Below are 12744 nucleotides of genomic sequence, written 5' to 3'. Positions count from 1 at the left end.
CGCAACCGAACTTGCCCGGGTCTGGCCAATCACAAGCATGTACCATATAACATGTGCATCCAGTATGATGGTTTGATACGATGTTAGTACAGAAATATTTATTAAAGTTGTATGACGGATGGATAGAGAGGGGGAAGAAAAGAAGGTATGGACTGAGAGAGAGATAGACGGATAGGTCGATAAAACATTGATAGACTTTGAGCAATCGACCCTCAAACGGCCACCCTGCAGTAGGACCCGAGGATCTCGAATCAGCCCCTGAGCCATCTGAAGAGCCACACATTAAACCTAGTCAAAATAAAAAGGGGACGACGAGGAGACGCTGAAATTCATTTTCTGATTAGAAAAATTAAACCCAATCAGGATTAACCTTTTCTAGAGATCTAGTTCCTCAATACGAGAAGGTCACCAGCTGCTCTTTCCCTAATCTCAGGACACGCTCCAGAGTATGATTGGAGGATTATAGCGGATAGGTGCGCTATTAATAAAACAAGAATGTGTGTAATTAAAACATTATGCAAATGCTTTGTTTGACGTAGAAGCCAACTGAACCACCTACTCAGTACAAGACCGGGGAACAGCAAATTATGTGAAGGTCATTTAATTGTATAATAAAATGATAAACAGGCGTGACGACTATACATTCTGCAGGGATTGTTAAAACGCAGTGCCAGAGGTTTGGTTTTGAATGAGTGCTCGGTTATAATCGGGTAGGCTTGTGAAGGACGTCTCTTCTACGTTGAGTTGCAATCGCATGTGTTTTGAAACAATTTGTAGTCAAATGTCAAATTGAGTAGCCCCTGGCCTGTACGAAGAGCCCTACTCTCAAGCGCCACAGAAGTCCGGAGAACCCGGACCAAGACAAGCCTTCCTGCTCCCCCTCCAGGTCATGCATGTTCTTGCGAGCCTCCAAGAAGAACGAGGCCTAGCAATCGCCTTTCGTGTTCTGCTCTCGGTTCTTTTCCAGCTGCGAGGTGAAGTCCAGCAGAGCCACACCCACTGTAGTATTACTTGACTTACAAATTATATTCTACAAATGGTCTTCATTTCTATCCTTTTTTGTTTTTCGTTTCTGTCTCAACAAATGCTCAGCTCTTTTATTTGAATGAAACCTTTATTTTGATATCATCTTTTACTCTACCAAAGTAACCACAGATATAAGTTACCTGTGGGTAAGTAGATATTAATTATATTAGATATCTATTACTTAAGATATTATTTTTTTGTTATCTCGAACCGAAAATGTTAAGATTATTTTATTCCTCCTCACCTATTCTCACTCCGTGATTTTCCAACGGGTTTGATCGCTGAACAAGTTTGCCGAACAAGATGTGAAAGGTGAGACGGTGCGCGCGTCCAGGCCGAGGCGCTGTGTGGGCGTGGCCAGACCCGGCGCTCCAAAATAAAGCGCGTCACATTAGGAGCTACGGTCCTTCACAAACGGCGGTCAGGTCAGTTACTCTTTGACCTTACAGTTACTCAAGGGATTTGCAAGGAATGAGTTGATCTATTGTTGATCTATAGGTTTATAGGTTACGGTTGTTTTGCAATTCATCTTGCACTTCGGTTTGGTTTAGCTCAGCCCTGACGTTTTGTAGACTGACTGGTGGTTGTCGTCAACAGCTGTCATATTGTTTCAAGATTAACGGAGACAGGCCATTTATATTTCATTATGACTTTATTTATATCTACTATATATTTCTGTCCATCTATTTTTATCAACGTTTACCCCGTCAGTCACAATCTAAATTTGGGTGCTTGAGTTTTGAGTTTGGTGCGGACACGAGAGAGAGACGACTAGACAGACAGAGAGGCAGTTGACAGACAGATAGACAGCAGGAGCAGACAGACAGACAGACAGTAGAAGAAGACAGACAAACAGACAGGATGAGCAGCGAGCCACAACAGTTTCAACATTGTGTCCTCTCTTCCATGTAGTCAACGTCCTCAACGGCAGTTCAGAAGGCATGGACCATGACTCCAGGCCACCGACGGTCTTCTCAAAAGAGATCTACCAGACCAAATTCGACGCCGGAACGTACTTGGGCTACTGCTATCAGCCAGCTCAGTCCCCGGAGCAAAGCGACAACTGGCGTTTTGTGAAGTTTGTCCTGTCCCACCTGAGCCGCACCTTCTCCTCAGGTACTGAGGACTGAGACGTCTGACACGATGTTCTTCTGGTCACTCACTTTGATAAAGAGAAAGAGAACCATTATATCGGGGCGGATGGTTGCCTCTATTTTGTGGTAATTAGTGATGTCGCTCTACTACAGGGTTGGCGACAAACTATCAATCTCATCAAATCGCTGCCAAAGAGGAACCGCCAGTTGTGTCACAGAAATGATCTTGTCCACTGAGCTTTGCTCTTTCTCCCGGCCGTTTCTTTTAAAATAATTGGTTAAGGGGCGCTCCAGTGGTTCACTGGGTAGAGCGCGTACCAATTAGTCCTGATCGCAGCGACCCGGGCTCAATTCCTGCCCGTTGACTTTTGCTGCATGTCCTCCCCTCTATCTCCGATACAGCCCTGTCTATATATCTCTACAAAAAAGCATACAAAAGCAAAAAAAAAATAATAATCGTACAAATAAAACAATATGGATTAAATTAACCACGCGGATAACACAACCACACTGCGATTGAGTGTCAGCATTTCAGTCAATACACAAGACGCAACAATACTCAATTCAGTGTATTGTGTATTGCTTTGCGAGCAGCAGCTCTGTCGGTTCCTCATGTCCCGGTTGTACCTGCTGCTCCTCCTGACCGTGCAGGCCAGTACAAGGGCCAGAGGCTGATTGAAGTGGGGACGGGCCCCACCCTGCACACGGTGCTCAGTGCCTGCGCCCACTACCAGGAGATTGTGCTGTCGGACTACACGGAGGTCAACCGCAGGGAGCTGGAGAAGTGGCTGGGCTCCGAGGAAGGCCACTTCGACTGGAGGGCCCACATGCAGTTTGTCTGCGAGCTGGAGGGGACCAGGTATTGTGTGGAGGACGGGGTCATGCTGACCACCACCCCCCAAGGGGAAGAAGTAAAAGGCAGCCCGATAGAAGAGCCAGATGTCTGTGTCGGATGCAGTTTTTTGGTCGGGAGGCCTTCTGAACACTCACTCACTCACTAAGAACACACTCACTAACAACACACTCCCTAAGAACACACTCACTCACCGATTAACATACACTCTCTCTCACGAGAATAAAACACACACACACACACAAAGACACACATACACACAGACAGATACAGACACAGAGAGAGAGAGAGAGAGAGAGAGAGAGAGAGAACAGCTTCCTTGCTTAGCCATGTCAACAATTTCTTAGCTTCCACTGGTCAAGTTGTTAGATACATTATTGTGGTACGACAGCTTCTAGAAACCATGCTAGCTCCATGGTGTGTTTACATGTCAAACAATCGGCACACACAGTAAAAAAAACCTGAATCTCTGTCTCCACTATCCACAAATGTGGTCAGATGACCGCTGTTGTCGTAGGTGGGGGTAGGGTGTCTGTTAGTTGGAAGGCGGAGAAGGTCCACTTTAAAGCAGGTTGTGGGGGCTCCATCCGAATGTCTGGTAGTGGCGTGAATGCCGTCTCTATCCTCCCCTAAGTCTCACCTCGTTAAACTGTGACGCCGGCGTAACGTTCCATCCTGTTCCCCTGTTCTTCCCGCTCTCTCTCCTCTCAAAACGGAGGACGCCCGAGGAGATCAGCGCCACCCTCCGGCAGAGGGTCGGCCGGGTCCTGACGTGCGACGTGACCCTGGACAACCCCTTCCACCCCGTGGTCCTGGAGCCCGCCGACTGCGTCCTGTCCTCCCTGTGCCTGGAGGCGGCCTGCCAGGACCGGGACTCGTACCGGCGGTCCCTGGGGGCTGTGGTGGGCCACCTACGGCCCGGGGGCATCCTGGTGCTTATCGGGGACCTGGGGGAGAACTACTACACCGTGGGGGAGCAGAGGTTCCCCATCGTGTGCGTGAGCCGGGACTTCGTCGAGGAGAGCCTGACCCAGCTGGGGCTGGTTCTGCTGGACTTCGCCACGCAGACGGCCGAGAACCGGGAGCAGAACCACAAATGCGACTACGAGGCCTCGTTCTTCTTGGTGGCCCGCAAGAACATGGACCCGTGACCCCTGTCCTTCTCTAGCTGTACCCATATAGACCAATATGTATCACTTTGGAAGTCTATATTCAAACAGCTTTCTTTTTATTATTATTGGGATATTTCAATGTTATTGGTTTACATTGATTTCTTTATTCTAGGCCACTTCCTGACAATTTAGATTGTCAGGAATCTTCAAACCTACACTTTATAGACTTGACTGATAATGACCTATTGACCTTGGGGGCATGTCACGTTTCCAGTGTCATAACCCTGAAATAAAACAGGCTAGCATGAACAAGGTTGTTTGTCTGGTTGTTCACGGAGCAATCCATCCATCTCTCTCCTAGTCGACCATGGTCAAGGTCAGCTAGGATTGTTGAGCTACTGAGGAGAGAGCTATGGAGAGAGTCTACATTGGTCACTAAATTGGCTTTCTCACTTTTTCTTTTTTGTGCCAGATTTACATGTGTATAGTGTTGTGAAAGGATACTTTATAACCTAGTCTGAAGAAAGCGATCAATTTGAGAAGAAAGTGTTGAGTCTGAACACTTACTAATGGTAGCCGTTGCACAAGTCAAACATATAATGACAAGCAGAACTGTGTTCAATGTGAACTATCGTGTTCAGAAAACAGTTCGCAACGAATCAAATGTTGCTCTTCAATAGACACAAAGAAAAAAGCTTCTTAGTAATATATGTTATAAATGGTGGCACAGATTGTGGATGTGGACTGGATCATATGACACCCTACGGTCACCTGATAGGTCCATGACACTGGCCCCACATGTTTGACCTTTGAATAGGTCCTACCAGGCTTCTACAGTGACAGTTACCACCGGCTAGATGGACTCTAGTATCTCAAATGCTGCATGAACCTGCTCGTCCTGTGAATCTGTGTTTCATGAGCTTTCAACAATTTGTTCCAACAGTAAGGGTGAAATTACAGCGCCAACCCAACAGAGGTCAGCAAAGATCTGTTGCTCGTCAGAAGCAAGACTTATTCCAACTATAGTAAGTAGTTGCACATCCTTACAAAGCTTAATCGATCATTAATTGCCCAAGGGCTCTGAAAACACACAATACATATTTTAAAACATTTTAATAATAGTAATTTCTTCCATTTCCCATGATATACTTAGCAAGGTTTCAAACCTCTGTCTTTTAAAACTTGTTCATGATGGGTTATACCGGGTTTGACTGATTAAGAAGTGTATCTTCTTGTGGGAATGAATAACGTTGTTAGTTCTAGTTAGAGGGCTATGTAAACATACCTTAAACTAAAGCTTTCAATATACACTTTTTATCAATGTTATGGTCCCGATTGTATGACAGATCAATTAAGGAAAGTAAACATGCAAAGACGATGTTGGTTAGACACACGTAGTAGTATGTTTTATTGTCCAAAAAAAAGGTATAACATTTAGCAATGCCAACCCCATGGTCGTTACTTTTTGCAAGAGTTTTCGCATTGTTGCAGCCCCACCTTTCCCGTGCAGTTAAGAGCGGCCCAAAACAAAATGCTTGACTGAAACCCTGCCAAAGCACTGTTCAGACATACACACTTCCACTGGCATGCTGTCCGTTCATATCTATATATGCGCGGCATTTGACTTCCATACAGGTGACTCACTGCAGATAAAAATAAATATAGGGGAGAAAGAAAAAGAAAGTACAATTAAACCAAAAGAAAAAATAACCGAGAAGCGATGTCTGGGGTGTTTCCTGGGTTTGATGAGTCGTCGCGGTGGTGGTGGAGGTGGTGGTGGTGGTGGTTACGGGGGTCCATGCGGGTGAGTCATTGTGGCGTCGGGCTGCCTGTCCGTCCGTCCCCTCCCACGCGGTCCCGGGGAATGATCCTCAGCTCTGAGCCGTGCTTCAGGAACACGTTGCCTGCAGACGCACAGAGGTTAGACGCTATCGATCCCCGAGACGTGGGTGTCACAGCGGTAGTCTAGCGGACAGGGAAGTCAAACATCAATAAATGAACAAAAAAAAAACATCATTCTCGGAAATGAGAAGAAAGATGTGAAACTCTCGCTATAACGCCATGTCTGCAATGAGATTGGGGCTTCTATTATTAATTATTAAGGTGCGCAGGTTCCTATAGCAAGTCACTGAACTTCCGTCTCGTCGTTAATTACGAACTAGGTCGGCAGCCCAGGGAATGTTTGGAGTGTGCGCTTTGATGCTCGCTCTCCCGCTCACTTTGAACACAAGTCGTAAGAACGCAAGTCTGCTTTGTATTTTCTTTTTTAAAAAGCCTCCGCTGACAAGGCTAAATGCATGTGTCGTACAAAAAAACATTGAGAAAAACAAAAGCTTTGAATGACGAGTAGAAAATTGTTAATTAAATCAGCATTTACTCTCCCTTGGTCCACATGGTTAAAATACGATATTAAAACCACAGGGCTTACATCCAAAACCACGTACTACGATCATAGTGGGCTTTTGATTCATCAATCACGTGATTAATATGTCCCATAACACAACTAAATCAACAGAAAACGGCGGACTTGGCTTCTTTTCCCCAGCAGCTCTACGAGTCCCGTTCCTGAGCCGAGCATCAGTATCCGTCTCCCGACGAACGACCTCCGGGGACACACGGCCCCCGGCAGACACCTAGATTATCTTCAACACGGGCCGAGAGGATGAATGTGATTAAACTGCACTCCGGGGGCCACTTGTCCCCGCTCTGATCGAAATACGGCCTCCTCGTTACCATGGCGTTGTCACTAACGAGCAGCACGCGAGAATCTGAAGAGGCTTCAACGTCATGGGAAGGAAAAAAAAAACTACAAAAACAACCCTGCTTACAACTACTTAGAAGCGTGGCTTCCCCATAGGAATCACTGCAGAGCTTAATATAAACCTTATTACTAAAGCTTCTAAAGAAACATTCAATGCACACATGGATACCTATCGAAGCTGTGGGTGGTTACATAAGCCAGGCAGGTAACCAAGTTGCTCTGGGCGGAGGGAGGGAGTATGCGGCACCTAATCATCCAGCAGTACTGCGGCGGGATTATGTACACCTGCTGGGTGACGGATGCGGTCGTGCCAGCAGCCTGCGAGTGAAATCCGTCAAGAGGCTGGGTTCTGCTCTGTTCTGTTGCTAGGACTGACCTAGCAACAGAAGAGTCTGTCCCTCATCAGTGGACGTCCCTTTTGACAGAAATGACCATAATTGAAGCAAGCGAGGCTCCCTACACACGGTGATGTCACCCCCCCCCCCCACCCACTTTCTCACGGCGGAGCCAGTGGGTGCAGCGAGCAACCGTGGACTCATTGGCCGTTCATCCAATCAGGGTTACTCCGTTTATTACACTGCCAGTAATTCGGTGTCCTTCTCTATTCATGTGATCAAAATGAATCCCGCATTCGCTAACCTTCTATAAATCCTTGAACCGTTTACATTTGCAAAACCACAGTAGAGCTGAGCGTAACCGAGACGTAGGGCTATGGAAATATAATGGACCACAAATAGAGTTGATGCGGTGTCAGGCTCAGAGGTGCAGCGCATCAAAGCGCAGCCAGGGGCAACCGCGTCGGCTTCTAAGCTGGCGATTTGCATACCGTTTGTTCTGCAGCTTAACATCTCAATGTACAACGTATAACACAACGGCCCAGACGATCCATACACCAGATCAGACGGGTCGACTGTAAGAGGGTTCCTTTCTCGTGGAAGGTTTTGTGAGCCGTTCTGTCCGCACAAATCATTCATTCTGTTTGACAGGTCAGCAGCGCGCAGGTAGGCTCGGCTCTCATCTCGCCTCTTTTGAGACAAAGGGTTTGAAGAAAAAGAACAAGTGCCTTTCTTCCTTGCGATAGGAAAAGCTTCGGCGGGAGGCGAGAAGCGTTTAGAGAGAGTCGTCTCAAGATAGGGGCTATTCTTAGACGGACACAGCATGAACGGCAGAGCGAGAGGAACAAATGTGAAAGCCTGACTCGGGCCGCCATTAAACCACCCATCTCAGCCGGCCTTTATCTACGTCTTACACAGAAACCGTCAGCAGCCATCTAACATCCACCATGCGTCACTGCCTACGAACTTCAGCTCGTTGCCCCTTTCAGTTAACGATGGCATTGGTTACAGGTCCATGCCTTTCGCTCAGCCTCCATGCTGCGTCCTCTACCCGATCTATGTCGAAGCAAAAGGCCATAAAGTGAAGGACCAGATTGATACATCTCTATAAGAAGTATAATCTCATTATAGTGTGAGAACAGCACTGACTGCAGGGGGCCCGCCCTCTGGTGTTTCACTAATCCCCTTTTAATTCCACTGTGGCTCGCATCTGAAGATGTGTCAACAATAAACAGTGAACAACGCCAGCGAAACAAGCACCCTTCTGCTGTGAATAATGACACTTGCATTCGGGAGCCGCTGTTATTCCAGAGCGATTTACAAGCCGGGCTGGGAGCCATCCAGGTGATAATGAATCAGACTGATTAGATCTGAACCACGAGATCAGCCTAATACTCAGACGAACCCCCGACAGATGTACATCCCTGCCAGCCTCCGCCAGGCCAGTGTGGCCCGAGAGACATAGGGCTGAGTAAGCGTTGGTACACGTCACCCTGCACACATATTCTCTTCAGCCATGTGGAGAACCATACAAAGACATAAAGCCCAAAACGGCACCAGCGGCTTCGATCTAATAGTTCCTTTGTAGTCACGCTGAGAGATCAGGAAGAAGACGGAGAGAGAGCGTGAAGACTCACCTGCCGTCTGTGCCGGGTTGATTCCGATCCCATCTGCATGGGAGCCGAGAGACAGAGGGGTGGGATCAACAGGGGTTTAGTCTCCATTTTTAACAGAATCCCGTCTCAAACAGGAAGTACTGGTAAAGGTTACCAACCTTAACAATAGTATATGGATACTAGGGCTGTTCGATTCATCTAATTTTGATCGCGATTACAGCGTCAAACAATCACAAAGCTAATATAATCGAGTTGTAACATTTTTTGGACAGCTGGATACATATCTGTATATTATTTTAGATTTGAATTTTTTTAATTTTACCATTTTGCGTCTTTTTTAAGGCGAAATTTCAAAGTCCTCAGTTACAAACTGTTTTTTGGGAGAGACATGCTGAATAAATACATCACGTTTTCAAATTGTTTAAATAATCGTGATTTCAATATTGACCAAAATAATCCTGATTATGATTTCTTCCATAATCGAGCAGCCCTAATGGATACCACACATTTCGTCTGTAACTAAGAATACCAATTATGCAAAGAATGATTGTTTTTATCCCTAATTAAGATAAGATAAAGTATACTTTAATTCCAATTACAAGCATCCTATTATAAGGCCAATTACAATGTCATTAATAGAGATCCAACGATTGAATCCAAGCCCATTTTCCAATGAGAAACCATCCGGAGGCGATGTCACACCAGACCATAACACAGCAGCAGGGTTTCCGAGGCAGTTTACCGTTTGTGATGATGGCACTGGTGGCTGCGGGCACTTTGAACTGTGGGACAGAGACACACAAACCGATTACCTATTACCCGCTGGCTCCAATTCGCAGGACGATGTGGGAGGCTGTTACCCACTCTTAAAACTGTCCCCACAAAACTAGAAAACACACATAGCCCTCCAGTGGTGGTAATTATGTATCGATTTTTTCCTTAGAACAAACGGGTAATCACAAACACACACACACACACATACACACACCGTGTATTCCAAGCAAGTATTCTGTGAGCAGCGAGCAGTCTGTCTTTATAGTACAGTAAAAATAGGTGTTAACTGATTTCACAAATAGTCACAATAGTTCACTAGTTCACCTGGAATCTGCATAGCCTCCCTCCTTACTCCCCACCACCCCTCCTCTTCCCTTCCTCTCCTAAAAACACCCCTCTTATGCACTTATTGTACGTTGTACCTTCTGGCACTTAAAAATAGTACTTTATGTATGTATATGGGGAATGGGTGGCCTTGGTTAGATTAATGATAACCCATCTGTTTGAATAATCATGACTATACGCTTCTTATTCCATTCAGATTAATATATGTTAAAAGGGTCGCTGATATATTGGGAGAATTGTTTTATTTTTACTTAAATCACTGCATCAAATAAGCCTATTGTATGTAGGACCTGTATGGACGCTTATATTCTAGATTACAGTTGAATGCGTCACACACATGTTTGTACCAGCCTCTAAACAAACAACACAACCGTCACAATATCAAGGCTTACTGTTGGTGAAATCTTACCTCCTCAGCGGCAAACTTTAACACTGCGGTGAATGGGGTGCTCTCTGGGACGCTGAGTCTGTAACACACACACACACACACACACACACACACACACACACACCATGAATCAACCATGGAACACACAGAACACGGGCTCTCTACTAACTGGCAGCTGTTACATTGAGCAGCCTGCTTTATAACAGAGTTTACAAAAAGGACGACATACCACGGATGTATATAAAAACAACACGGGGAATATTGATCAATTGGACCAGCTTTTAGCTTGACAGTGCACGTTTAGGCTGCACGTCTAAGATAATGTATGGCGATGAGCTGTATTCCAAAAACCATTAAATAAATCCATGAATGACCACAGCATGACAAAAACCGGTGTGTATGATGAGCTGTCACTAGACTTACACTTTGTATGGTAGTCGAGGATCCGACGTCAGTGTGATTTTAAACGTTACTTTAGACCTGAAGAAGATAAGTATATTGCGTTATTAAGAGCGAGAGTGTAAGCCCAGAAATGGAACATGCATTAAAGAGCAAATCTTCCAGAAACGGTTTGAAACTCACATCTTTTCTGGCTAGATGGATTCCTCACCACAGTACACACAGACCCGGAAGTCCAAAGGACCCGAGTAACACGTCATCACTCATTTTGAGGGATGTATTTATTTATATTTGCGTTTTCAACAAACTTTTTTTAAATACACGCTTGTTAAAATGTTCTCCATAGAGAAAGTAATGCTTTTAAATTGAAAATAAATGTTTTTAGGCTGATGTCTTACATTTCTAAACGCAGGCTTTACCGTAATGGACCATTGCATGCTCCTTTACTTCTTTGCGACGGTCTTTTTTGTCACACTTGCCCCTGCAGATATTGATGATTGAAGACTCAGCGAAAAATAAAATACGGTAAGTCCGAGGAATACTTGTTATACTAAGTATTATAAGGAATACTACGTTTGCCGTATAACCACACATACAGATTTGTGATGGATTTATTATGCTAACTTTAAGCTTTGTGTATATATATATATATATAGGATAAAAGTTTCAAATATATTAATCGAGCATTGCATTAACGCAATGGAATAATCATTTCGTTAACATTTATTGGTTAATTTATTCCGGATTCCCCTTATTTAATCAATGCCTTTAATTGTGTATCTTTAACCTGTCTGAATTAAACTCAGTGTTGATGTTGACTGCTATTTTATCATGTCATTTTAAAAGAGCTACCTTCCCAATCTTACCTGTTCATGTGCGTTACAAATTGATGTTAATTTATTTATCAGGTAGCCTATGCCTAACGGTTAAGTAGAATAGTGTATGTAGTAGCAGAGCATCAGAAATTGACTGATGTTGCAGCCCTATCACCGTATCAGTTTAGGTCTAACTTTAGACTTGTTCATTTATTGTACCAAATGTCGACAAAGCAACAACAAACTATAGAATTATGACGATCAAATATACCATAGCAATTAAAACATACCAAGAACCAACAAAACAAACACAAATCTGAACCCAGGAAAAACCTCCCAGCATTCCACGTCCCTCCAAGAATTGACACAGTTTCTGTTTTAATGACACATCGAAACTGAAACTCATTTACAACAGCGATAATGAATGAGGAAAATCCTCAGCCTTCCAGGCTACTTCATTCTTCATGTTCAATGCTGCTATATTGTGATGATCACGTTCTGTATTCTCTAAGCAGTTCCGCCTAGGGCCACTTGAAGCCCTTCTAGGCCGTAACTGTGATTAAGGGCTTTATTCAAATGTTTGACTTGAGGTGACCTGATTCTGGAAGCAGGAGTCAGGGGAGACAAATGCAGAAACATAACAAAGCATGCGTGTTTATTGACCAATTTTGTCCAGCAGTGTATTTGGTGAAGGTGAACACACTATGCTAATTCATGTTGTTTTCTGACCGCCGGCCCGTGCAACACAGCAGGATATCAAAGAGCCTGCACTGTCTGACGATGTGCTGCAAACCTTCCCTCGCGTCCCAGGCCAATTTCTATTTCGGATGAAGCATATCGGAGACTTTACTCTTACCCTGAATAAACATCTTAGGGAGCCGAGTGGTTTGTGACGTTTCGCATAACCAGGTCTGTGTGTGTGTGTGTGTGTGTGTGTGTGTGTGTGTGTGTGTGTGTGTGTGTGTGTGTGTGTGTGTGTGTGTGTGTAGGTGTGTGTGTGTGTAGGTGTGTAAGTGTGTGTAAGTGTGTGTGTGTGTGTGTGTGTGTGTGTGCGTGTGCACACGTGTGTGTGCTGTTTTTTCTCTTACGAAATGTGCCTTGCTGTTTGGATAAACATTTTGACTTCGAACTTATGAAAATACAGATGGTAAAAAATGCTTTTAATCATGACTCACAGCGTTATTGTGATTCTGGGACGGGGCGTAAAAGGTATTTGAGGGTATGCT

The 12744-nt window shown here is 44.8% G+C and overlaps 2 protein-coding genes across 2 annotated transcripts; one reads left to right on the top strand and one right to left on the bottom strand.

The window, feature by feature from the left end:
* The first annotated feature begins 1402 nt into the window (after positions 1–1402).
* Positions 1403–4322, top strand: LOC307076680 (nicotinamide N-methyltransferase). Its single transcript, XM_079737764.1, has 4 exons — positions 1403–1451; positions 1939–2142; positions 2772–2979; positions 3692–4322. The coding sequence occupies exons 2-4, from the start codon at positions 1968–1970 to the stop codon at positions 4122–4124; spliced, it is 816 nt and encodes a 271-aa protein (XP_079593890.1). The 5' UTR covers positions 1403–1451; positions 1939–1967; the 3' UTR covers positions 4125–4322.
* Positions 4323–5265: 943 nt separating this feature from the next.
* On the bottom strand, positions 5266–10944 carry ufm1 (ubiquitin-fold modifier 1). Its single transcript, XM_079738395.1, has 6 exons — positions 10887–10944; positions 10728–10784; positions 10326–10383; positions 9540–9579; positions 8819–8851; positions 5266–5989 (listed from the first exon to the last, which is right to left on the bottom strand). Coding segments are annotated over exons 1-6 (285 nt in total). The 5' UTR covers positions 10889–10944; the 3' UTR covers positions 5266–5894.
* Positions 10945–12744: the final 1800 nt, after the last annotated feature.

The sequence above is a fragment of the Pollachius pollachius genome, assembly GCF_949987615.1.
Source record: "Pollachius pollachius genome assembly, chromosome: 6".
Classification (NCBI taxonomy): domain Eukaryota; kingdom Metazoa; phylum Chordata; class Actinopteri; order Gadiformes; family Gadidae; genus Pollachius; species Pollachius pollachius.
The sequence above is the reverse complement of the archived record's forward strand: the minus strand, read 5'-3'. Positions and strand labels throughout refer to the sequence as shown.